Source organism: Onychomys torridus, chromosome 10, assembly GCF_903995425.1.
Source record: "Onychomys torridus chromosome 10, mOncTor1.1, whole genome shotgun sequence".
Classification (NCBI taxonomy): domain Eukaryota; kingdom Metazoa; phylum Chordata; class Mammalia; order Rodentia; family Cricetidae; genus Onychomys; species Onychomys torridus.
The window spans coordinates 80,835,720-80,863,433 of NC_050452.1; the positions used below are offsets into that span (position 1 = coordinate 80,835,720).

Consider the following 27,714-nt stretch of genomic DNA (forward strand, 5'->3'; position numbering starts at 1 on the left):
AGCACAAATCTGACTCAGTAGGTCGGGTCAAAAAAGGAGACATGAGGTTGGCAAGGGTGGGAGGAATTAGGTGAAGAAGAGGTAAATATGATCAAAATACATTGTACACACCATGAAATTCTCAAAGAATTCATAATTAAAAGCATAAACCAGCATAAACAACTGGAAAAGTGTTTCTTTGTCTGTGCTTTTTTCTTAAAAGAAGTTATTGGTTATATTTATCCACTCTTGAGTTCCTTCTTACCTTATTTTTCTTGGGGAGGAGGGGGATCTCACCATGTTGCTCTGACTGCCCCCAAAATTTATCATGAGGCTCAGGATGGCCTGGTCTCCCAAGAGCCACCATGCCCATCTGGTTTTAGTTTTCATTGCTGGAGCGTTGTTGTTCTTCCTAATTATTTCCTGAAGTCTGTCATCGGTTTTTAAAATCACTCATGTGTATATCATTTTCTTACTAGCTTTCAGCATGCATCTTCAGAAGTCCCTCTCCGATAAGCAGGTGTGTGCAGCATGCTTTCCCTGTCTGTGGAGGTGTTATTCCACTTCTCACTTTTTTGAAGACTTATTTATTGTATTTACAGCGTTCTGCCTGCATGCCGGAAGAGGGAACTGGATCTCATTGTAGATGGTTATGAGCCATCTGGGAATTGAACTCAGGACCTCTGGAGGAGTAGCCAGTGCTCTTAACCCCTGAGCTGTCTCTCCAGCCCCCACTTCTCATTCTTATGACTTGGACTCCCCTGCTTTTTATGCTACCCATTCTCAGTTTCACAGACTTTTTAGAAGACACGGCCCACAGAGCAACACTTCTATGCTGCATTCATGTTTTAAATAGGGGCACTTGCTTTCGGAAATTTCCTCTCGTTCCTTTTTAATTGTTTTCTCCATTACTTTTGTTTATTTATTTATACTTTTTGTTTATTATTGAGACTCTAGTTTAATTAAAACACTTCTCCCTTCTCTTTTTTTTTCCCTCCAAACCCTCCTGTATGCTCCCCGCTAATATCCTTCAATGTTTCATGGCCACTTTTTTCATTAATTGGTATTATATATATGTATTCCTAAAACAACCTGCTGAGTCCACACGATGTTACTTGTATGAACGCTTTCAGGGCTGGCCTTTTGGCACTAGACAACCAACTGATCCACTCCTCCCCGGGGAGGACTCCCTCTCCTGCTCCCAGCTGTACTTGGTTGTCTCTAGTTCTGTGTGCACAGTTGAGGCCTTGTGGGGTTTCCCCTGTTCAGTTTGGCATGGCCATTGGTGACATCCTTGCTGAGCTCACACTTGGGTGGTCAAGTTTTAAAGGTGTAGCTTCTGATTTCATTAGGAGGCACAATCTCACAGTGGTCTCCATCTGTTGCAAAAGGCAGTTTCCTTGATGAATGAAGATGACACTTACCTGTGGGAACAGGACAGATGCTTAGGGACTGTTGGTGAGGACTGTGCAGGTTGAGTTCATTGGTGGTTGTAGAATCCCCTCCAGTAACCATGACTTTACTATCCCTGAGGATTTAGCTAGGCTACCTATACCAGGCATGATCTCCCTCTTGTTGAGTGGGTCTTAAGTCCAATCAGTGAGCTGTTGGTTACCACCAAGGTGTGTTTGCCGCTACTGCACCTGCAGGGTTATCCTGCCATGCTAGTCCTTGATGTGGTTTACAGGTGTCACAGTGGGTAGAGCTGTTGGTTGCCTCCCTCCTCTGGAAGCGTATGGTGGCGTCTATACCACAGAATCTAATCCTCATACTCCCTTACTTTCACCTAAGCCCATCTTCCGAGTTTTGTCTTTCCTGTCCCTCTTCAGCAGAATCATTTGTTCCACTCCAACAGCATCTTAATGGGGTGAAACTGTCTAAAAGGTAGGAACAGAAGGTAGTTTCAAGAGGTCTCAGGCTCTTGATGAAGACCCAGAGTCCCTGGTCCTTCCTGGCAGCCCCTTTCAGCCGTTCCAGGCAATCTTCAGTGCTATGTGACTCCACCAACCTGCAGAACCTCTCTCTAACAGGGAACCAAATCTGCCATACTCGGGACATTTAGGAAGGGGACCTTCATCCTCTTTCTTGGCCTCCATTCTGATCCCTCTAAACTTACTGTAGGGGAAAAGAGGCTAAGGAAAAACACCCTGCCCCTGACTTGACCCCAGGACCAGGGATTGAAATCCCACCAATCCCTGAGCTTGCCCCAGAGTCAGGCTGCAGAATCCCACCAACCCCTCAGCACAAAATCCCACCAACCTCCCATCTTTCCCCAGAATAAGACCATAAAAAATTACCAATCCCAAGCCACCCTAGAAAGCTCAGTCCCCCAAGAAATCCTAAAGAAGCTCTATATCCTGTTCATTTTGGTGCTACTTTTCACCCTAGAGGCAGCCACCCTCCTGGATTCTTCCTTCCCAGTAAATCTCTTGAGTGGGGTTTGTTGTGCCATGTGACACTTTTGCTGGAGCTGAGCCCAACAGTAACAACTTTCCCCAGAGCAGAGTGGAGCAGAGCAGAACTCTAACACTTGCACTGGGGAACCTTTCCCATGAGCAGGGCTGTAAGCTGCTACACTTAGAGTGACTTTGTGGTATTCCTTAGCTCCCAACTGCCAGGATACCTTTCCATCTGAGCTGCAATGCTTATATTTGATGTCCTGACTTGGATAGGCTTTCCTGGTGCCTGTGCACCCCATCATGGTCTGAGCTGCACTGGAACCCTATTCCCCCATCTCCAGTCCACCTGTAACACACTCATCTTCCAGCTCATCACCCCATTCACCAGCGGCAATGATGTAAGTTTCCTCTTTGCTTGTATAAAGGTTTCCCTGAGTCCGAGTCTGACGAAGTGACCTGACCACTAAGTGCCTGCCCTACCTGTGGAACTCTTAGAGACAGAAGTACCCCCAGCTGGCCCTCTTCACTGACCCCTCCCAACACTCTTGGAGCTGCAGTCCTGCCATTTCCTTAGGCCCAACTGGGTTACTGTGCCCTTCCTTTCCTTTTCTCCCATCTTCCCTCAGGAGCTGCTTATTATCCCACAGCTCCTCTAGGCCCTTGTGCTTTTGTGACCCCATTCCCATCCCTTTTCCTATGGATGAGTGTAGTTAGAGTTTTCCTGCCTGGCCCACAGTCAGGACAAATCTCTCTCACCCACCAGGCCCATAGACGCTCAGACCCAACCAAGTAAACACACAGAAACTTACATTGTTTACAAACTGTATGGCCGTGGCAGGCTTCTTGTTATCTTCTTGTATCTTAAATTAACCCATTTCTATTAATCTATACTTTGCCACATGGCTTGTGGCTTACCAGTACCTTACATCTTGTTATGGCAGCGGCTGGCCGTATCTCTCTGCCTTCGCCTTCCACTTCCCAGAATTCTCCTCTCTCCTTGTCCCGCCTATACTTCCTGCCTGGCTACTGGGCAATCAGCATTTTATTTATACATATCAATATCCACAGCAGATGAGATCCTCTGATTAGAGCTCTGTTCTGGCCTCTACGAAAGCCCTGGTACCAGGCACCAAGTCTCTCCTCTGGCCTAACCAGGCTAAGCCCCTAACCCCTGTTGAGTGTGGTGATGACCCACTGAAAGGCTTGGTCCTCATTCAGTCCTCCCTGAGTCCCGGGGATGCCCATGACTACAGGCTGCAGTGACATTTTCCTTCTCTTATCTATGGGAGTGGTGTCTCCCATACCCTCTCATTCCTCCTTGGGAAGCCTCTTAGGAAATCTCCAGCCTCTATACCTGGCACCCAACCTGAAGGATGCTAAACTTAATTCACTTTCGCAATCAAATTTGGCCTCACTGTCCCTTATAATCAATCCAAATGGCCACCTAATGGCACCCTAGGTCCTAATATTCCTCAGGATCTTTATAAACACTCTGAGCGACTGGGGAAATGGAAAGCGATTCCCCATTCCCTGCATTCAAGCTTTCTCTTTTCTCCACTCCAAACCCAGTTTGTTTGTTTGTTTGTTGTTGTTGTTGTTGTTGTGTTTGTCTGGTCTTCCCTCCCCTACACACACACACACACACACACACACACACACACACACACACTGTGTACATGGCCTCTCCTTTAAGTTACCATTGATGGCTCTGTAATCTTTTTGCGAAGTGGGAGCTGGAAGCCAGACCCAGTAGGGGAGAAAGCAAAGGAGCAGGCCAGCTGCAGTCCACACATTCCTGGCACACACTCCTTCCTGGCTGGTGTGTCTCTCAGCTCCTTTCTGCAGTGCCCTCTGTCTGTGTCTGGGGCTCAAAACTGTCCTGTCTCTATGCTTTCTCTGTTCCCAGCTTACTGGATTCGGTTTTACAGGAATTCAGGTGTCTTTTAGGGCACTGGACCACTGTTTTATGCTGTCCCACTTCAATTGAAAGCTGGCTCTGGAGTTGGGGTATGGCTCCCCCTCCTCTAGATCCAAGCATGCTTGTTTAAAAGGTTTTTTCTAAAATATCTGTCCCATTCTCAGGCTAAGATATAAATATTACCTCAAGATCTGTAAGCATATTGGGCAAGGTTACAAATCTGAAACAATCTATAAGACTGTAGATCTATCCCCTCAATAGTTAAAAATCTATACTTGGGTAATCTTAAAAGAACCATGTGGTGTGATGAATTTTGGGATAAACCAACCAAGGAGGAAACAACTCCTCTAAGCTACGAAGCCCAAACCAGATGATTCTTTCACTATTTTTGATCACACTAGCAAGCCTCCCCCTTATCAGCCTCAACCCATAGTCTCTTCTCTTCCTCTTCTGCCTCTCTGGTTTTCTTTTCTTCCTCCTCATGGACAGGCTGCCTACTCAGTCAGGGCTGAGTATGTGCCCTTAAAACAGAGTACTCGACTATCATGTATAAGGCCTTGTTCTATGAGAACCAACTGTATATCCAATATATTATCCAATCCTATAACCTCACCTTCCATGATGTTTATATGATTCTTACCAACAATCTTCTCCCAGAGGAACATAGGAATGTCTGGGACCAGGCAAGGACCCATGCAGATAAAATCCACCAAACTGATAACACCTACACAGTTAGGGCTAGGACAGTCCCCAGGGAAGACTCTGAATGGGATTACAATACCTAAAGGGGACATCCTAGCTAGGAATCAGTTTTTAACTTACCTCCTGGCTGGTCTCTGCAAGGCCATCCTTAAGGTGGTAAATTATGAAAAAGTCCAAGGAGTCATCCAGGAAAAGCATGAAATCTCATCTCAATTTCTAGACAGCCTTCCAAAGGCCCTCTTACAATATACCAATCTGGATCCTGACACCCCAGAGGGGAAACAACTCCTTATGACCTACTTCTTGTCACAGTTTCTCTGATATTAGGGCCAAACTTAAATGTCTAGGGAGAGGACCCCTGACTCTACAGGCAGAAGTCTTCACTGTGCCTTCAAGCAGAACCATGGGAGAGATGAAAAAAAGCCCCAAACAAAAATACCTGATGATGGCTAAGGCCTTTGCTCCTAAAGCCTGAGAACCTCTGTGTCCTTGTTTCAAATGCAGCTAGGAAGGTCTCTGGGCCCAGGCCTGTACAAACCCTCATAAACCACCCAAACAATGTCCAAGGTGCCATTAAGAAGGCATGGAGTGTTGATTGTCCCCTTGTCCCTCACAGGATGAGGAGATCAAGCCCAGATTGCCCTTCCACCAACATTCTTGGTCTGGCCATGAACTGATCAGGGGCCCTTGGCTCCCTTGGCTTGACCATACTCCTTCTAGCAGCTCTGGGCATAACCACTGGTATCACCACCAGAGCAGCGGGACTGACTACCTCCTTAGCTATTGATCATCAGCTTTACTTACAGTTCATCCAGGATCTTTGTTGGGTGGCTTATACATTCCTAATCCTTTGGGGCCAAATAGACTTGCTGGCCACCATAGCACTAAAAAATCAGTGAGGGTTAGATCTACTAACAGCAGAGAGAGGTTCACTTTGTCTCTTCCTCAGGGAAGAATGTTGTTTCTACATCAACCAATCAGGTATAGTAAAAGATAAGATCTGACAACTCCAGACAGATCTTCAAAAGACATAGGAAACAACTTGGTGCCTTTGGCCAGTGAATCATTGATAATCCAATAAGGAACTGGATGCTACCCTTCTTAACCTCCCTTCTCCTCATTTTCTTAATCCTACTAGCTGCACCCTGCCTTATAAACTTCTTTTAGTCTAGATTGCCTCAACAACAGATCCAGAAGATTTCTAACCAGACTTTTAACCAATTACTATTACAGGATTACCGGCCCCTAGCTACAGAGCCAGAGGCCTGCAGCATCCAGTTACATCCTAATGATGAAAATCAGTATTGCCCCAAGGACCTTGATGACCCTATCAACAGGAAGAAGTCTAATAATAACATTGCTTTCTTTGCTAAACCCCCATTGTTTACTAATAAACAGGAGGAAATGTAGGGTGAAAAGAGCCAAGGGAAAAAACAACCATACCCTGACTTGACCCCAGGACAAGGGATTGAATCCCACCAAGCCCTGAGCTTGCCCTGTTTTTATGATTTTCGTTTTCAGTGTTTATAATAGAATTTTTAAAACAATGCTTTTTTTAATAAGGTATTAAAACTACAACAATTATACTTACCCTTAGTCCTTCTGCAGCTGGAGCCTTTTCCCCCAAACCACCTCTATCCCCTTGGGACTTGGCCTCTTGCTGTAGACCCAGGGTCCTCCTACTTCTTTCCTGCCACCCCCTCAGTCTTTCTATGTAGCCCACCTCCATTTCTTCATGACTCCCCAGCAACAATGAGAACAGCTCTCTATCACGGACCCCACACTTATAATAATTGCCTGGGACCCAGAACTGCTCTCTACCAGCGAATCCACAGCAACCATACTTGCCTGGGACTCAGAAACCCCACAGCCACTACACTTGGCTAGAACCCTGAGTGGGAAACAGCAACCAAAGAACAAAACACCCACCCAAACAAAGACTAGACAAGATATCCACACCAAGAATTACTTCAAACATCATAACTCCAGATGACTTAATATCAGAGCAAAAACATAAACATGACCAATCAAAACATTATGCCTCCTCCAGAAGCCAACAACCTTAAGAAATAGGCCCTAAGAAAATCAATTTAGCTGAAGCACAAACCAAGGACTTCAAAATAGTAATTATGAATATGTTCAGAGTCTTTAAAGAGAATGTAAGTAAATGCTTTAATAAAGACCATGACAACATAGTTAAATGAAATAATGAAAACAATTTAAGAAATTAAAGTAGAACTTAACAAAGAAATGGAATCACTAAAGAAAACCCAAACTTAAATAAAACTGGAAATTAAAAACTCTGGATTTCAAAACAAAATCTCAGAGGTAAGCCTCACCAACAGCATCTTGCAGACACAACAGGACTGATGCACATATGGACTCACAGAGACTGTGACAGCACACATGTGAGTTTGAGGCCAGCCTAGTCTACAGAGTGAGATCCAGGACAGGCTCCAAAGCTACACAGAGAAACCCTGTCTCGAAGGAAAAAAAAAAAAAAAAAAAAGACCTACACAGGTTCAAACCAGGCAAAATTCCAGCACGAGCAATAGGAAGTGGACACAAAGTCCCACCCCTATTTTCGGTTGATACCTGCTGTGAAAATTCATTTTCTCTAAAAAAGTACCACTCAGTTTATCAACTATAATCCAGGGCAAGCCCCAAACCCAGGATTATTCAGCCAGCACAAAATGGACTCCATGGTTTTTGTATGCTATTTATTCCATTTTGTTTGGGCAATCTTTGTCTTATATTCTTTTTGTTGTTGTTCTTTTTCTTTTCTTCTTTCTTAGAGAGAGATATAGAAAAATAAGCATGAAATTGGGGAGGCTCTGAGAGGAGTTGGAGGAGGGGGAAGAATATAATCAAAGTATATTGATGTATATAAAAAATTAAAAATTTTAAAAGGAGGTCCCAGATTCCAGAGTGTTCCTACTCCTTCATTCCTCTCCAAAGATGCTTTGTACTCAAGTATCCCCTAATAGAATGTCCAAGCCCCTTCTGATTTTGTGTGCTTTTTTCTACCTTAACTATTGCTTCCATCTGGTAGATGCTCCACTGTCTTGCTCTGCTTTTCTCCTGCATGGATGCTAACACTTTCTAGGATGTACTTGTTGGATGGATGGATGCTCCATCCACTCTTAATCACAGCATTTATTAGACTTAGTTTCCTGTACTTCATATCAACATTTTTCAGGGGCATTAATCTATATTCTATTGCTACTTTTAGCTTCTGGACCACCTTTTTCTCTTGCTCTTCAACTTCCCTGTTACCCCTGTCACTGAGGTTTGTGGATGTTACTTCCATGCCCACACCACAAGTAATCGCTAATCGTCTGCATTTCTAACGTGTTCCATTTTCTTCTTATTCTACACACTCCCTTTGGGAATTCTTTCCACGTCTCCTCTTTCCTCTGTATAATACCAGTAGCTTTTGCAGTAAATATAACTAAGAACTGGATGACATACGTAAATACATAGAATGTGGATTTTGTAAACTGTTTTGAGACACTAAGAAGGAGATCAGACTCAAGCATTTGACTTTTATCATAATGATAAGATTTCAGACATGTTGAGACTAAGATATTCTTGGCTGTTTCTTCTCTGGTCAGAATTTATATCTATGAGGTAACTTGATTATTTCTACATGGAGGAAGCACTATGCTACAAAAAAATAACTCCATTTATGTGAAGAACAACCATGTATGCCAGATATTTCCAGCGAATAAAAGAAACAATATTTTCATATAATAAATAATAGAAAACTACTTTGACTAGTTATTAGTAATTGGATTATTTTATAGTCATGGTAAACTGTTACTGGATTTTCCCTACAGTTTCATCTATAATTCTACAGTTCTATCCAGAACTGTTTTTTGTTTTTGTTTACTTGGTTGGGGTTTGGGGTGTGTGTGTGTGTGTGTGTGTGTGTGTGTGTGTGTGTGTGTGTGTTTTGATTTTCCAGTACTGGGAATTAAAACCAGTGCTTCAAGCATCACAGCATGCATGAGATCCATTATCCAGGGAAATCTTTAAATAATCTTAACATCTCTTCATCTCTTACCCAAGGAAAGCAATTCAATTGGAACTTTTATTTTTTCAGTAGTCGTAGACGGCCCCTGAAAGGAAGGACTCAGTCAAAGGGACAGACAATCAGAAAAGCATCTGGAAAACCGCAGTGTAGCAATCTTGCGTAGCCATCTTGCTGAAGCTTCCCAAGGATTTGTACACTCACTCGCTGACGTGATTAGTTTAATTAGATGATACTAATTTACAGAATCGATATTGTTAATTCGCTTAGCAAAGATAATTTTATTTGCTGCTACTGCAATAAAGCTGTGTTAATGTTTTGTCATTTTCCAGTAAACACAAGAGAAGGATAGATGACGGAAAACTGCCGCTTCCATCTTCGCAAACCCTGCTCTTCATCCTTCGGCTCATCAGAAAATTAAGATGGTATCATCATTTCTCTCCCTACTTCCCTCTCTCCCTAAACAAGCTTCTTGTCAAACGTATGGTGATTATTATATGCATACATTACTTGCATGCTCAATGTGTATTTGAAGCGTTAAATGGTGACACAGGAATTAGGCTTGTACGGCAGCAAGCTACTGGGCAAACTCAAAGGGATAACGGGAAATAGCACTCTCAACGCTACGGACAGAGTTCACAAAAAAACCAACAAAGAACCGGGACACGTCCCGGTGCAAGCAGCAGTCAGAAACCATGATGAACACCATGGCACACACCAGGAGATGGGGAGGAAGAAACTCTTACAACAGCAGATGCTGCCAGAGCCTTGACAGAAGGCTGCAATTCCCATGAGAGAAGATGGCCAAACCGAAGGAGTGCGGCCAACTCGGAACCACAGCCAGTAGGAGAGGACAGGAAAGAAATCCTCTAACCCCTGCCTTCCAACCCTCTGATCTCTTGCTGGTGTATCCTGCTGGCAGAAACCAGCACAAACCATTGGGACATAATAAATACCCAGCAAGGTTAGCCTCGGGGAACACAGATACAGGATAACATGAAATATTGCTAGACATAATCATGGAAACTAGCTTCACAGTAGAACATCTTTCACATAATGCAGATTATGCATGCCGGAAAGACCGAATACTTGGGAATTGTTTCTGGAGTACCCTAGATGACCCTGTGCACATGGCGGTGGGTGAGTAGCAGCAAGTCGCGAACTATGAGGACAATGTGGAACACAGAAGACTCCAGCGAAAGACACTGATTAAAAAAAGGAGTTGCTGGAGTGGAAAGGTAAAAGTATAAATAACTTATAATTTGGCATAATCTGAAGATTTTGAGTCTAGCTAATTTTTACTGTGTGATTTTTTTAACTTGCAAGATCTTTATAATAAAGTTTCAATTTAAAAAAAGAATCTTAACTACCTAGTCCAGCCCTTTTGTAGCAGGAATCTTAAAAGTTTTTATTAATAAAATCAAACCTGAGGCCAGGTATTAGGGTGAATGCTGGAAGATCAGAGAGACAGAACAAGCCACAGCTACCTCACCTAATCAGGTCCTCAGCTGATCCTGTTTCCTCAGACTGGAAGCTTCTGTGTCCTCATCCACATGAATCTCAGCTGAACTGTGCTGCTCAAAAGCCTGAACCAGCCAAAAGCTTAACCAGCCAAATGTTTCTAGTTCCTGGCCCTCACGCCTTATATACCTTTCTGCTATCTGCCATCACTCCCTAGGATTAAAGGCATGTGTCACCATGCCTGGCTGTATCCTTGAACACATGGATTTCTGCCTCTGGAATGCTAGTATTAAAGGCATGTGTTACCACTGTCTATCCTCTATGTTTAATATTGTGGCTGTTCTGTCTCTGACCTCAGATAAGTTTATTAGCATGCACAATATTTCAGGGAACACAATACCACCACATTTCCCCTTTTTTTGTCTAAAATTAAAAAAAGATTATAACTAATACAAGAAAAACTATCCAATGAGTGTATATAATATATACAGTCAAGAATTACATTAATGATGTCGAGTCCATTAACATTTAACAGATTCAGATAAAAACTCCATTATATATATATATTAACAATGTCCAGTCTAGTAATATTTGATAAACTCAGACAAAAATTTTCATTATTTATCCTATTTAAAACAAGAAGTTCTTTCTTAAAAGTATATTCAATATTGACCTTTTTATCTTATCATATCCATATTCTCTTTTTCTTTTCATAATAGATCCAATAATCTACCTTTTGTCATTTTTATATCTTCCCCTTTTTCTTTTTAGAGTAGATTCAATTATCTACCCATTTATCTTATTATTTCTTTATCTTTTTTCTCAGAGTAGACTCAATGATCTACCTCATATCTATATTCTCTTCTTTCTTTTTCCTTTTTTTTAAACAAAACCTCTGAATCTAATCTCCATGTTCAGTTTTTTTCCTGACCATTAAGAATTAACAATTTGTAACCAACTATTGTAAACAATGACAATATCCAAAACTTATTAAATGACCAAAAACCTCTCAACCCACCTCTTGGGAATGTGGGTGTCATTTTCTTAAAATTACTTTCTGCTTTCTGGGGGTAAAGACATCTTTAGGGAATCCTGAAAAGAAATTTTCGGGTTAAATGTCAAGTCCTGTATCATTTGTCCAGTCGCTGCATAATGAGAAAGTGCAGGGCTTGTTTCAAGTCCTTGTTCAAGTAGTCTGTCAGGCTGGAGCATTTCAGCTAGCCATCTCAAAACTGTCCTGAGCAGTTTGTAGTCCAAACCCATCTTTCCGTGATGTTAATCAGCTTAATGGCTTTACCATAGTCCACATGAGTTCATCTTTGTTGGGTCCCATCCATCCTTTTGAAGATTTCAAAGTCACTGTTAGGTAATGGTCATGGTTCCTTTTAGATTTTGTGTGTGTGTGTGTGTGTGTGCCTCCTCTGTGGTTTGGAGCAATCACAGTCTGATAAATGTCTGTCTCTCGGAATGATGAGTGTTCTTCCCTAGAAGAGAATATCTTCATATCAATTTCTCCCCACCACTTGTCTTGCCAAACTGACCTTCGCCAATGCTTTCTTGCAACATGATGGCCCTGGCAATTCTTTTCTGAACAAGCAGCGGTAAACTCTTCGTTCCAGGTAGCAGCATCACCACAGTCACCAACACAATGAGAAGAAGCCGGCAACTCGGACAAGCAGCAGCTGATGCCTCCATAGTCCCACAGCTGCTACCGTTTGTGGCTAGGCTGAAGCTTCTCCTTAGCAAGCCTTCTAGGCTGGTCTCAAATTCAGGATCCTCCTGCCTCTGCCTTCTTCAGTAAATCCAACCAGTGTGCCACCACAACTGACTGAGTGTAGCTTGGGTCTGACCTGGGGCCTGAAAGGTCACAGGCAAGCAGCTTTTTCATGAATACGTACCACAAACATTGGGTGGCAGATGTAGCAGGAATCTTAAATGGTCTTATTAATAAGAACAAACCTGAGGCCAATTATTGGGGTGAATGCTGGGAAATCAGAGAGACCGAACAAGCCACAGCTTCCTCACCTCACCAGTTCCTCAGCTGGTCTTGTTTCCTCAGACTGCAAGCTTCTAAGTCCTCATCCAAGTGAATCTCAGCTGAACTGCTGCTCAAAGCCTAAAAGCTTAACCAGCCAAATGCTTCTAGTTTCTGGTCCTTATACCTTTTACATCTTTCTCTTTCTGCCGTCACTCCCTGGGATTAAAGGCTTGCTTTCTGGGATTAAAGGCATGTGTCGCCATGCTAGCTGTATCATTGAACACACAGAGATCTGCCTAGCTCTGCCTCCCAAGTGCTGGGATTAAAGGCGTGCACCACCATCGCCCAGCTTCTGCTATGGCTTGCTCTGACCCATTTTCTAGCTGCCATTTTTGGCTCTGTACCTAGTGGCTGTCTGTTCTCTGACCCCAGATAAATTTATTAGGGTGCATAATATTTTGGGGTACACAATACCACCACACAGCAGCTTCCATGGTCCCACTGCCACCATTTGTGGCTCAGGCCCGTCACAGCTTCACAGCTTCTCCTTAGCAAGCTTCCCAAGCTGACCTCAAACTCAGGATCCTCCTGCCTCTGCCTTCTTCAGTGAATACAACCAGCATGCTCCACCACAACCGGCTGAGGGTAGCTCGGGTCTGAGCTAAGGTCCACAACGCCACAGGCAAGCAGCTTTTTCATGAATTCATACCACAAATGTTGGGTGTCAGATGTAGCAGGAATCTTAAAAGTTTTTATTAATAAAGTAAAACCTGAGGCCAGTTATTGGGGTGAATGCTGGAAGATCAGAGAAGCAGAAAAAGCCACAGCTATCTCACCTCACCAGTTCCTCAGCTGATCCTGTTTCCTCAGACTGGATAACTCTCAGCTGAACTGTGCTGCGCAAAAGCCTAAAAGCTTAACCAGCCAAATGCTTCTAGTTCCTGGTCTTCACATCTTATATGCCTTTCTGCTATCTGCCATCACTCCCTGGGATTAAAGGCTCACTTCTTGGGTTTAAAGGCATGAGTCACCATGCCTGGCTATATCCTTGAACACGTGGATTTCTCCCTCTGGAATGCTAGTTAGTATTAAAGGCATGTGCTACCACTGCCTATCCTCTATGTTTAATATTGTGGCTGTTCTGAATCTGACCCCAGATAAATTTATTATGGTGTACAATATTTCGGGGAACACAATACCACCACACCCACTCATCCCCCCATGAAGAAATGGGATTTCAAATTGATTTAAAACACAATGTTATAGAACTGAGTCTTGGAATTCACAGCACTCCTGACTATAATACTCTATCTTTAATTTACCATTTAAAATTTGTCCCATTCAAATAAGCTCAAGAGACCACTGCACAGTACTATAACTATAGTTAATAACAATATATTCTTGAAAGTACTAAGAAGTAGATTTTAAATGTTTTCACACTAAGGAGTATAACTGTGTGAGGTAGAACATGTTGTCTCTCTATTTTAGTTATTCTACAGTGTGTATATATCAAAATATCACATTGTACAAGGTAAGTGTAATTGTGTCCATTTTTAAAAACTTAAATTAAAATTTTGCCACATTGGAACCTAAGTCAGTTTCCTGTGACAAAAAGAAAAGTGGTCGAGCCGGGCGGTGGTGGCACACGCCGTTAGTCCCAGCACTCAGGAGGCAGAGGCGAAGGATCTCTATGAGTTCAAGGCCAGCCTGGGCTACAGAATGAGATCCAGGACAACCAGGACTGTTACACAGAGAAACCCTGTCTTGAAAAATAAAAATTTTTAAAATAAAAAATAAATTAAAGCAAAGAAAATCAAGCAAGAAAGACGGTTACATTAAACAGCATGGTCTACGAGTAGTTTGCTTGTGCTACTGCTGATGGAGTTCTGAGGATTCTACTCTCCATGTGACTTAAATGGGCCATTACCTTGCAGCCACATTTGATAACTTAGTGTCCACGGCCAACAATCCTTTAAAAGTTGTCACTAGGGCCAGTGAGATTGCCTCAACAAGTAAACACACTGAACCCCACACCTGGTGTCTTGAGTTTGACCCCTGGGACCCACACAGTGGAAGGAGATGACCAGCTGCCACAGTTCACAGCTGCTTCAGTAATTCCATCTTATTTTTTCATGAGAGTTCAAAAGATCCAAATAATTACAAATTTAAGAGCACCTGCCATTCCCTCAACAATGTTACCATTCTCTGTTTTGGAGATTTCTAAAATTCTAAGCCTGGTGGAACATTACAACATAGTAATTTCTCACTTCTAATCAACATTAACATTTTTAGTTTCTTACCTGAAAATCTGTGTCTGTGTGTGTGTATATGTGTGTGTGTGTGTGTGTGTGTGTGTGTGTGTGTGTGTGTGTATCTGTCCTAATACTATTACCCTTAAGCTTGGCAATGTTCCACCTCGGGCTACAAAAACTACTTTATTAAGATACTTATTACCCACATTTTTTTTTTGTGGGACTCTTTTTAACATTCAAAGGCTTATGTGTAAACACAGGAAAGCAGCATTATTGTTTTCCTTCATTTCAATGTCATAGATGCAAGGTATAATTAAAATAACTTCTGTGGCTTTAAAAAAATTGTCTAGCAGTCAGGGAGATGGCTCCATGGGAAAAGGTACCTGCTGCCCAGCCCAATGACCTGTGCTCCATGCCTGGACCCATGGAATGCAAATTCAGAACCGACCCCAAGTTATCCTCTGACTTTTTATGCATGCGTGTGTACACACATATGTAATTTTAAAAGTTATATGAATAATAAACTTAATAGCTTGGTTTGTTGTGTTATTGTTTTAAGAAATCAGTTTTGTTAGAAATACCACTTACATTTACTTTCATAGATAATTTCACAAACAACAAATTCTGTTTAGCTAAGATTATTTTTATACAGTGGCACATAATATATTTTGGAGGCAAAACATTTTTCAAACAAGTAGTCAAGTAGTACACGTGTAAGTAAAACGCTAATCCAATTTTGGGAATTAAAAAATTGGTGCATATACTAAAATGTTATGTGACTGCCTTGCACAGGAGAGATGGAGCTGGCTAGGTTCAAATCCTTCCCAGACGACACTGTGGCTGAACCTGGAGAACGGTGCTTGTTCTCTTGGCCCTCAAAGGGAGGTGACATCTTACCCCCCCCCCCCCCCGGGGCTTCCGGTCTCAGGTTTGCAGAACCCACCCATTGCGGTTTTCCTGCTGCTCTGTCTTCAGGTGCACACAGCAACCGGTGCCCACCGGCTTCTTCCTTCGTTATTACTGTTTTACAAGGACCCTGAGTTACACAACTGCTGTCTGTGCTGCACCCCAGGGTTTGCAGGGCTCTGGGACTCCGGGAGCCTAAGGAGGAAGCTTCTGAAAGCCAGGGACCTGCCATCCGCGCCGCCACCGCCAGGGGGCGACCGAGCCCCGCCGCGGCCGGCCGGGTGGCCGAGCGCTTACCTCCAGGTAGTACAGGTCCACCGTGGTGATCTGCGAGTCCAGGAAGTCTTCGTAGGTGTTGAACTGAGTGACGACGTTGTCCACGGCCGTCAGCCCCTCGTCCTGATCCATCGCCGCTACACGCCTGCGTCCCTAGCGACCGAAACTGGGGGCGGGGCGTCCCTAGCAACCGAAGCTGGGGGCGGGACCGGTAGTGGGAGGCGGGGAACGCTAGGCTAACCCCGCCCCAGTCTGCTCCCAGGTTGGCTTCAGCTGGACTAACCCCTGGGAACACGTCCAAGGCGAAGAGAGTGCTGAGATGCAAACTCCCACCCAGGGCTTAAAAAACCATAGCATCTCTAGGGTGTTCCGTCAAAATGTGCGTGCCCAGTGTTTGCAGCAAGTACCGTGTAGGAAGGACATCACAGAAATCTAGGGGAAATAGTCTTGCTCTCTACATCAGCAGCAAAATACACACGTGATCTTATTCAGTTTTATACATTACACTTAAGGAGAGTTATTGTTAAGTTGGAGTGTAAGAGACAATTTAGAAACTTCCCAGATGAAACAGTCTTAATGACAGGATCTTTGTTCCTAAGATTCTGCCTTTCATTCGCTTTACTTTTCGTTATTTAAAATTCAGTAAGTGAATAATAAAAAAAAAAAAATCTTGCCTCCTTGAGCCTTCCTTTTCTTTAAAAATGGGGGGGGGGGAATCTTAATCATGGAACTGTGCATGCCATGGGAACACTTGGCATTGTCTTATATTTCTATTTATTCATTTCTTTAAAATACTATGAGTAGGGGGCTGGAGAGATGGCTCAGAGGTTAAGAGCAATGGCTGCTCCTCTAGAGGACCTGAGTTCAATTCCCAGCAACCACAGGATGGCTTGCAACCATCCATAATGAGATCTGGTGCCTGCTTCTGATGTGCAGTCATACATGCAGGCAGAACATTGTACATAATAAATAAATAAATTTTTAAAAAAGAAAATACTATGAGTACAAAATTGATCTTGGGGGGGGCACCTGAAAGTTATTTCTTATTAGAGCTGACCCTCACAGCTGTTTCTACAGTAGAAGCTCAAATGCTTGATGTTCTGCCAGGGAGACTTACCATCATCCCACCCCTTATAGAACTCAAATCAGATTGTGTAATAGATCTTCCATTTATTCCGGGTGGTGAGGGTGGACATCTGTGGACCCAAAGTCAAGCCAGTACTGTACAAGACCCCAAATTGTTTAATAAGTACTATCTTTATTAAAATAAATGACTACCAACAATTTTATTGTATAATTATCTAGGAAGCTTTAGAAATTAAACTCCAAGAATGGAGACAAAATCCAGGTCACTTAAAACGTTCTCGCTGATAGGAAAAAGAGGTCTCTGTACTGTCTGTCAGGTCCAAATGAAACTCAGGACAATGGCTAACTGCCATGACTGTTAGCATACTAAAGTGCATGCTAGCCTCCAGATTTTCACAGCATATCAAGTACCAAATACCAGTTACAGAGTCCATGCTGGCATCCTGGCTCAGCTCTTCTCACCCTGCCCTCCACCCCAAATGTCTCCAACTTATGAGCTTCCCTTCCCACAGCTTCTCAGTCCGATATGACTCTGCAGTTTTGGCCATGTGCTCTCTTGGCTCTCTCTTGGTGCCCCCACCCCATCTTTCTCTCTGTCTCTTCTCTCCCGCTCCTCTCTTGGTCCTCCTCCCTGACTCGCCCACCTTCACCACTATCATGGCAAAGCTCAGTCATGGCCACATTCACTGTGCTACTTTCACTCCCTGATATGGACCCTTCCAGATGCCTCTGGCTGTACTTCATAGCTACAGTAAAAACCTTCCCCTCAGCCACTTTACACATCTGGTGCTGAAACCCCTGCTTTATACACTAAGCTCTGAGTCCTTCCTGAAAGAGACATTTTTCTGGGTGTGTTGAGCACAAGAGAAAGCTTAGAAAAGTTTCTGCCACTTGTGTGCACAGAATGCGGAACTTGCTTTAGTGTAATAACTAAGGTGACTTGACCACACGTCAGGCCCTAAACACCATACGATCCTTATTTCATTTCATCACAACAAACTCACGAAGAAAAAAAGCTTTGGTGTTCTACTCCATATGGAGACAGAATGAATTCCAATGACTTGACCAAAGTTCCAGATGCAAAAGCTAACATCACAAAAATAGCAATAGTCCTCTTCTCAAACAGGGGGTGCGGAGGTTAAGGGGGGCTGTGAAGAGCTGCATACAATTAAATACAAACGTGTGTTTATTAGAAAGAAGAACTTGCGCTAAGAAGCCTAGGTTGAAACAAATCCTAGAAGCCATAGGAGCAGCTTCCAAACTGTGGGGGCAAGAAACACAGGCACTGCACGGGATGGGGGGACAGTCGGGCAGGAATGAGGGACGCAGGAAAGACTCCTCAAAGGACGAAGCTGGAAGCTGTGTAGAGAGAAAGGAACTGGATTGAAATTGAAAGCTGTGTTAAAAAAAATTGCAAAGGAGGGTTGGGGATTTAGCTCAGTGGTAGAGCGCTTGTCTAGCAAGAGCAAGGCCCTGGGTTCGATCCTCAGCTCTACATAAAAAAAAAAAAACAAAGAAAAATTTGCAAAGGAGAGCAGCCGTGTCCTTGAACAAGAGAAGCCGTGGTGACAATGACTTCGGGTGCAGCGCTCACCCCACTGCATGTTGTTGCTCAAGTCCCAGGAGCACTTGGATGTATTTACATGGATTGCACTGTTTTTGACATCCCCCCACACCAAGGTTTTATGTTTCCTGGAAAAAATAAAACACTTAGGGAATGTTTGAGTCTATGACACTGGGGCACTCTGGTGGCAGGGACCATTTTTGCCTTCACTGTTCTAGCATGATCCACTGCAGTTGTATATTTTTAGGGATGCTTCCTTAAAGGGACCATGCACTTGACAGCTCTTTGGTGAAATGATCTCTAAAGCCTGTCAATGTAAACAGTCATCAAGATATTTCCAATCAGTGAGTTCAACACTGTCAGGTCTAAACACTGTTTTTCCAAAAGCAGTGTCTCCATGAATTGTTTAAAAAACAAATTATTAATTTAGCGTGTTCTACACAGAAAGGCTTAAATTACTGTGAGCCTACCAACATAGTCTTCTAAATTTTCGGTATGAGTTCAGAAACACTTTAGACCTGTACCTGAGAAATCCCATGAAAGAGTGACCACCATGAAATCAACAGGATTAAGCAAGTCTCTTTCCTATGGTGAGGACTTTGTTATGACGAAAAAAATACTTTATTTTGGAAACCAGAAATCCCTTCAAGTCTGGGAGTTTTAAATATTGAATCAAGGAACTTACCACCAATCCCAGAAATTCTATTCTTTGCTAAAAAGACAAGCAGGGATTATGTGTATTCACAACAAACTCCAAGACATGAGAGAGAAGAAACATATGGAAGAGTGAGAAAATAGGTGCCCTGTTTAGCTTAGTCACTGAGTAAAGAAAGGCATTTGATAAAGTAAAGGTCATAGGCAAAACCAAGCATAAACATTTCTTTGAAACAAACAGGCTCTTTTCTATACTCACTAGAGAGAGATAAAGCCAGTTCAAATTAAAGTCTACCTTTCTCTACCTCCAGATACTTAGTAACATTCTGCGCTAGCTGGGAAAGTACATAGAAAATATAGTTGGTATGTTGACATGATAGGAAGGGTGCTGTGCTAATTATGTTAATAAATGCTAAACACTCTGAGTAAGAACTTGAGGTCCCATTATGATGGACTTAATACATTACCATATTGTAGGAAAGGAAAACATGTGCTCACTCTAATAAGATAAGCGATTTTTGTCTGATGTTGCCCAACTGCTTATTAAGTGCCTGTGATTGCAGGTGAGAGCTGTTGCTTAATCATGAGCAAGGAGAGCTTTGTTGCACTTTGTAATAACGATGACACTGAATGTGTTTAAGCTATTTCTTTTGATGAGGTCACTGGACTTCCACACTCAGCACACTGAAGTGCATGTCCCACTGCTTCTCGGTCACAGAGACACAGTTGCTCATGTCATAGTTCCTTCCATTCTTCTTCAATAACTGACCATGTGAAAGAGTCCAGAAGGAAAACAGCATAAAGTGGATCTGTTTCCAGGTTTGAGATTGACCAATATCAGCAGCTGATAAAGAATAAAAATCCACTGTCCGATGTGCTATGTGATGGGTCTCCCACTCTTAGCGTCCCTTAGTTGCAAAAGATCCATTTTAGTCGGCTCTTTTTCTAGGGATGGAGTTCAATAACATTTTTCTCTTCCATGATAGCATTGTTTATTGGTAATGTCTTTGTCCAGGGCTTCTTTGGGCAGCCCTGTTTTTTGAGGTGTTATGAGTGAAACCTCCCTGTCATGTCTAGGAGTCACCGTCTCACAGAAGATTTCCTGGTCCTCTGACTCTTAGGACCTTTCTTTCCCCTCTCACAAATGTTCCTTGAGCCTCAGGTGCAGGGGTTGTGTTGCAGATGCATTCATTGAGACCGGGCACCCTGTCATCAGTGTTCTCTGAATTTTGACCAGTTCTGGATTTCTCTAAATGTCTCTTGCAAAGAGAACTTTTTGTGGTGAGGTTAGGAGTGTCACTCGTCAGTGCTAAGTATTTAGAATGCAGTGAGGAATTGTGCAGGTTTAGTAAGTGGTACTATTGGCTGCTGTGGATATTGCTCTGTATAAATAAAATGCTGTTTGGCCAGTGGCCAGGCAGGAAGTATAAGTAGGACAAGAGAATTCTAGGAGGTGGAAGGCTCAGGTAGAGAGAGATACTGCCAGCTGCCGCCATGACAAGGAAGATGTAAGGTAATGGTAAGCCACGAGCCATGTGGCAAAGTATAGGTTAATAGAAATGTGTTAATTTAAGATAAAAGAAGTAGATAACAAGAAGCCTGCCACGGCCATACAGTTTCTAAACAATGTAAGTTTCTGTGTGTTTACTTGGTTGGTTACTGAGCGTCTATGGGCCTGGCAGGTGAGAGAGATTTGTCCTGACTGTGGGCCAGGCAGGAAAACTCTAACTACAATCAGCTTCTCCTCTAAGGTACATGACATCACTAGGCCTGGTTAGTTGGCTAGGCTTCCAGTACCAAGCATGATTTCCCTCCTTGTGAGCAGGCCCTACATCCAATTAGATCACTATTGGTTACCACCGAAAACATTACACCTTTAAGGATATCTTGCATGCAGATATTTGTTGTGGTTCATAGGTATCACATCTGGTAAAACCATCGGCTGCTGCCCTCCCTTGGCAGCTCATATAGCACTATCCAGGACTATAAAAGTTAGATTTGGGCCTGGAGAGATGGCTCAGTAGTTAAGAGCACTGAATTCTCTTCCAGAGGACCCAGGTTTGATTCTCAGTATCCACATGGAAGTTCACAACATGCCTTCTTCTGGCCTCTGTGGTCACCAGACATGCAAGTAGTGCACAAATATACATGCAGGCAAAACACACATACATGTAAAAAGATTTAACTAAAAACAAAGAAAGCTAGCCCTCAGGGAGGAGGCTTTTTGTCAGATCCAGCTCAGATCCTCTGAGTCCTGTGTCCCAAATGAACGGTGTCTTCAGCAGTGGGGACTTCCACATCAATTGTCTTGCTTACTACTCTGTATGCTTATGGGCCTCTGATTTAAATAACTAGCTGTGCCACTCACCTGAACGCTAGACCTCATATCCATCTATCTAGAAGACAGCACTTGAATGTATAACATGTATAAAGGTGGGTTTTCCCTCCCATAGTGTAGTCTTCTCTCTCCCTCGATATAATATCATTATTTCTAGTGATGGGAGGTATATATGATCAAAACACAGTGTTTGAAACTCTCAAAGAGTGAATTAAAGTGTTTCAAGTAAAAGAAAGGGAGCCTGTAAGGTAGCCTTGACCATCTCTCCTTCCCTATTCTTATAAACCCAATGTTCTAGAAGATGCATTCATACCTCACAGGCTGCGATGTCTCTTCAGGCTCGTTGACAATGTTTCCTTAGCCACTCTGACTTCCTTTGTCAGGTTCTCTTTATGCCCTCCTCTCATCCACTCTTCATAATGAAGTCAGAATGATTGTTTTCTGAAACACCAATTTGGGTCTGGAAAGATGGCTCAGTGGTGAAAGGCACTTGCTGCTCTTGAGGAAGAGCAGGATTCAGTTTCCAGTGCCCACATAGTGACTCAAAACCATCTGTAACTCCAGTTCCAGGAGGTCCAACCCCCTCTTCTGACGCACTGAGTACCAGGCAGGCACTTGGTACACATACATGCAGGCCAGCACTCTCACCCATAAAATAAATCTTGGAAAAAAAAAAAAAAAAAAGAATTTGATCTCATGAATCTCTTCTTAAAACCTTTCATTGTTTTCCTGTTCCAGTCTGTGATGATCTTACTAGCATGACTTACAAAATCTGCATTTGACCCTCCTTCAGAACTATCTATGCCTCTGGTTTTAAGTGCCAACCACACCAGACCGCTTTCATTTTTCAAAGGAACCACCACAGTTTTTGGCAGTGAATCTCAAGCATACTGTCCCCCTCTGCCTAGAACATTCCTTCCCAGTATGCTCTTTTTCCATTATACCTCCAGGTATGTGTGGGAAGACAAGACACAGGAGTTAGTCTATATAAACACACTCTGATTCCCGACATGCATACCATTCGTCAGGAAGAGTTTGCTTGTGAATAACGTACATGCTACATTTCATGGTCAGGACCTACACATAGGAAGGCAAAGGCTCTCCTGAGCCTCCTCATGGCAGCTGACACATTCATTCATTGCCCAAAGCACAGTTGTTCCTCAAAAGTGTTCGCTAAATGGAACTGTTTCCTTCTCTGGTCTGTTTACTCATTTTAGAAACTGCTGGGTGGGTGTCATTACCCTTCAGGTAAAGAGTACAGTTTCAAGTTGAGCATTAGCACCTGAGCTCTAGAAAAGTGCTCAGCTATACCAGTGTAACAACACAAGCCAGAGTGATTTCTGAAGTGGCTGGCAAATTGAGAAAGATGAGATGTGATTACTGGAGGGAACCAAGGAAAATTTAGAATGAGGAACTGGGACACTGAACAGATGGGCATCTGAGGGAATCATGTGCTAAAATTTCAAGAACAGACAACAAATGATGTTTAGAGAAGAGTGGGTGTGTCAATTTGATGATCCTGAGGGATGTGTACAAAAGAGAAGAAAAGTAGTACAGCAGATCAGAAAGCAGACCACACCAAGCCCTGTCCATCTAAGAGCTCACTGTACTCTCCAAGCACAGGCAAGCCAAAGGAGGTGCTTGGAAAGGACTGCTCTTCACGGCTGTGCTTAGAGTTTTCAGACAGTAGTGAGTGGCTGGAGGGGGAGGCAGAAAGTCATCTTACATCAGGAGATAGGAGGATACGTTGAGAGTAGCTGCAGGGAGATGGATTCTAAGACTATTTGGAGAAGGAATTGTGCAGATACAAGAATGATTTCAAGTTCAGTATGCATTTTACCCTCAAGCAAGAATCAGTTTCTCATTCAGATCAAACTTCTGCTGCTCAAAATAAGTTATACAGTGGTGTGGTTGATTTTGTAATGAAAACTCACAAGTACTTAACTCACTAATGAGGTACTGGCTTGATGGTAAGAAAGAAACTCAGAAGAAAATGCAGCAAAGAATAAAAAGTGACATCTTTAAACCCCCCGAGACAAGGTGGAAACAGGCTGCCTCTCTGAGGAGTATGTTTAGCACTTCTAAAACACACAGCGGCCTCTACAGAATCCCTGAGAGGAGAGGTTTGCTCTATTTCAAATCAGCATCTTCATTTTAGCCTTTGAATACATTGTCAGAGTTCATCAGGTCCTTAAGCACTTCTGTAGCCACGGCAATAATATAACCTCAGTCACAGCTAAGCTAAAGCAGAGATGGAAAACAGAAATATGGCGATCACCAGACTGCTTAAACGCAGCATTAGAATTAGCCAATTCTATTCATGACCAATTCGTCCTTCAGTCTCAGCTCTACTACTCTAGGACATCTCACATTCTGTCTACATGATAATTGTCCATCTATCTGACCACCTCTAGCCTACTCAAACAAACTTATTTCAGCATCCACCTTAGGTAACCCGAGAGTTGTACCCTGCAAGGTGCTGGACTCTCACTATACGAGAAAAATAATGCCTGATCCTTCCCTTTAGGGCTACTCTAATTTAGGAATGGAAGAAGCAAGGATTATGCTAGTAGCTGATCAAAAGAAGGAAAAGAACAAGATAATCTAAGTGGGTTTAGTGAGGAAAGAAAGTTGCAAATGACCAAGGTGAAAACCTACAGGAGTTGCGATGATATATATATAGTATAGAAAAATGATCCTGTATGTAGAGGATAGGCCTAACACAAAGAGTTCAGGGATGGTATGTTTATGGAAGTCAGTAGTGGGTGCTGAAGAGATGGCTCATCCAGAAAGAACATAACCTTTTTGCCCAGAGGACCTGGGATTGATTCCCAGCACTCACATCAAGTGGCTCACAACCACCTGTAACTCCAGTTCCAGGGGGGATCCAACACCCTCTTCTAGCCTTTGTAGACAATTGCGCTCACGTGAACATATTCCCCTACAGACACACATATAATTTAAAATTTTTTTTATATAAAATCAAATAAATGAGTGGGGATTAATTTTTTAGCCTGGAAAAGAGTAAGGTAAGACACTGGGTGGTTTCTAAGGCTGTAATTTCATAATTCTGCAATGGTGTTCTAATATTTTCACCAAGTGTTTGGGTTGGAGCTAAAGGAGACAGACAAGGAGAAAGAGACAAAGTGCAATTGTTTTCCTGTCGTGTGCCTTGATTGGGATAAAGCAGTGGATTTTACCATACCTCAGGAACTCCAATTGCAATGTGCTTGGCAGTCCCACAGTTCTGCCTTGGTGTATTTGCTTTCTTCCTTAAAAAAACAAAATGCCTATTTCACGTGCTCATTCCTATTTAAAGTTACTGCCTTCCTTGCCTTCCTGCCCCGCCCTGCACTACCACCTGTCACCCTTACGCATCCGCCGACTTCATCTTTATGTACACATGTTCCCAAGTGATAATCTCACCCCATGTTTAATTCAGGCATTCTGGCAATCCTCCTGCCAATTGGTCCCCCAGCCTCCTGCACCTGTGATGATGCACTCTATAGTTATGAGGTATGTGCTGCTCCGGCAGGATGCTGCCCACGCCCTTCAACACTCTTCACACCATCTTATCTCGGCTACTTAAGGGATTCTTCCTGCAGCTACACACTTTCTTCCTGGCTTTGGTCATTTCTCCTACTCCAGCAATCACTCCTAATGATAACCAAACACGTTCCAGGACTCCAGATCTTTAAATGATGTGAATGACTTTGGCTTCGCATTTTCAGTTACTGTCATTTTTTTCCTTGTTTCCAAAAATAATCCTCGGAAAAAAAGGAGGCCATAAATGTCATCACCATGTCTCTCCCTCTCCTACGCTTTCTGAAGTGAAACTGTGTTCTGGTCATTTCAAAGTCACCACTCACGTCTTTGCAGTCTGATCTAGGATGCAGCTCTGCTTTCAGTGTGCTTGACCTTGTGTTGGCATTGAGCACAGCTGACTGGTCTGTCTGTTGTGAAATGCTCTCTGGACTCAGCTTCCCCACACCGTTTTCATACCACACTGCCCACCACTTCTAAGCATACATCAGAATCCTACCACTTTGGTTTGAAGTTCTACACTCTTGGATGCTTCAGAGCTTAATCCTGTCCCCAACACACACACACACACACACACACACACACACACACACACCACTTTTTGTTTACATATTCCTTTTAGGTTATCTCATTTCATCTCTATAAATACTTTCTTCTACACTGGGGATTTTGGTGTGTGTATCATTAACTTCAACCAGTCCTCAAAATTCTGTCTCAAATATCAATTTTCCACATGGATACAATTAGATATCTCAGCATTTTAACTTGGCCGAACAAAAACAGAAAAAACTCTATACCACTCTTGTTTCCCAGTCTCAGCAAAGAGCAGCATCATTCACCCTGTTGCTAAAGGTAATAAACCAGGAGTTACCTTGATTAAACAGCTCTTGCCCTATCCGCACATCTACTCTCTTCGGTAGGCTTAGCTCAACTCTCCCACTCCCATCAAACCCCTTCAGTTCTTTTCACTCAATTGTCATCCCAATGCACACTACCATCATTTCATCTCTGGTTTCTTTGTTTGAGTTTTTGAGAAAGTCTCTCTATGTAGCCCTGGCTGGAACTTGTTCTGTAGACCAGGCTGACCTCCAACTCAAGAAATTTGTCTGCCTCTTCCTCCCAGGTGCTGGGATTAAAGGTGTGCATCACTAGCTCTTTTTTTTTTTTTTTTTTTTTAATTTAAACAACTGTAGAACTTCCTGGCCGCCCCACCTTCTCCCACTTTGTTCTCCGCCTCCCTTAGCCCTCATGCCACACAGTAAAAGCATATTTTGTTTTAAATCCATGTCAGATCTTGTCATTGTTCTGCTAAAGTACTCGATGACTTCCATTGCAATTAGAAAAGATTTGGAAATCCTGTCCTGTTTTTTAGAGCCCTACTTCTCTCCCGCCAATGTCCTTGTCTCCTCTTTTACTTCACTCTCCCTTAGTCTCCCATTATCCGGTAGCTACTTCTGGTTTTCTTCTGTTCCCAGAATCTATTGTGGTCACATTACTGTGGTCCAGAAGGCCATCTCTCCCTCCGTGCCCCACTCCTTGGGTACCTAGATCCTCTTTATCATTCTCAGGTCAGATTTACAGATACAAATTAGGCTATTTGCTGAATGTCTGGTCTAAAGGTTCAAATATCATTATCTAATTCTCCACATTGTAATCAAGTACTTTATACTTGTTATTTTAATGTACATTCCATGTAAAAAGGGATATTGTCTACTCAGACTTCATTTCTATATTCCCAACACCAATAAAAATGGCTAGAACCTATTAAGTGTTCAATATAGATTTAATGATGGAAAGACAACAACTTATGAAATTACTAGATTTTATGTTTCATAAAACTAATTGTCATGGTTTAGAGTTATTATTGCTATGATGAAACCCCATAACCAAAAACAAGTTGAGGAGGAAAGGGTTTATTCAGCTTACACTTCCAATCATAGTCCATCACTGAAGGAAGTCAGGGCAGGAAGGAATGAAAGCAGGGCAGGAACCTGGAGGCAGGAGCTGATGCACAGGCCATGGAGGGGTGCTGCTTACTGGCTTGCTCCCCATAGCTTGCTCAGCTTGTTTTCTTATAGACTCCAGGACCACCAGCCCAGGAATGGCCCCACCCAAAATTGTCTGGGCCCTCCCCCATCAATAACTATTTTAGAAAATGTCCTAAAGACTTGCCTACTGCTGAATCTTGTGGAGGCATTTTCTCAGTTGAGGCTACCTCCTCCTTGATGATTAGATTGTGTCAAGTTGCCATAAAACTATACAGCACACTAATCATTGGATACCTTCTAAAAATCCTCATACAAGAATTTAAAATCAGAGATTGTAACTAAAATAAAACATCAACCACACAGCTATTTATTCTAACGGTTGTCATTGAATCAGTGATAATCTGTACCAGTACCTAAAAACTTAGAATAAAACAGTAGCACTCAGAAGGGAACACAGGCCAGCTATAGGCTCAGTGTGCTGTTGTGATTAGTTATCCTGACAGAAGACTTTTGATTGGCTTGTTACCACTGGTTCTGCTTCCAAACCACACTGCAGACATTATGCCTTAGCTTAACACAATACATGTCAGCATGATGAATAAAAAGCTCACATGAATCCAGGTGAACTTTTACTTCT

General features: G+C 42.8%; 1 protein-coding gene across 2 annotated transcripts in view; it reads right to left on the minus strand.

Moving 5' to 3' along the window:
• Cfap299 (cilia and flagella associated protein 299) overlaps positions 1–16,084 on the minus strand; it is a 499,273-nt gene extending 483,189 nt beyond the window's left edge. The window contains exon 1 of one of the 2 annotated variants that reach the window (XM_036201244.1): positions 15,926–16,084. In XM_036201244.1, coding sequence (XP_036057137.1) covers positions 15,926–16,036 — 111 coding nt within the window. In that variant the 5' untranslated portion in view covers positions 16,037–16,084. The remainder of the gene's footprint in view (positions 1–15,925) is intronic. The other variant, XM_036201245.1, reaches the window with a different exon arrangement.
• Positions 16,085–27,714: the final 11,630 nt, after the last annotated feature.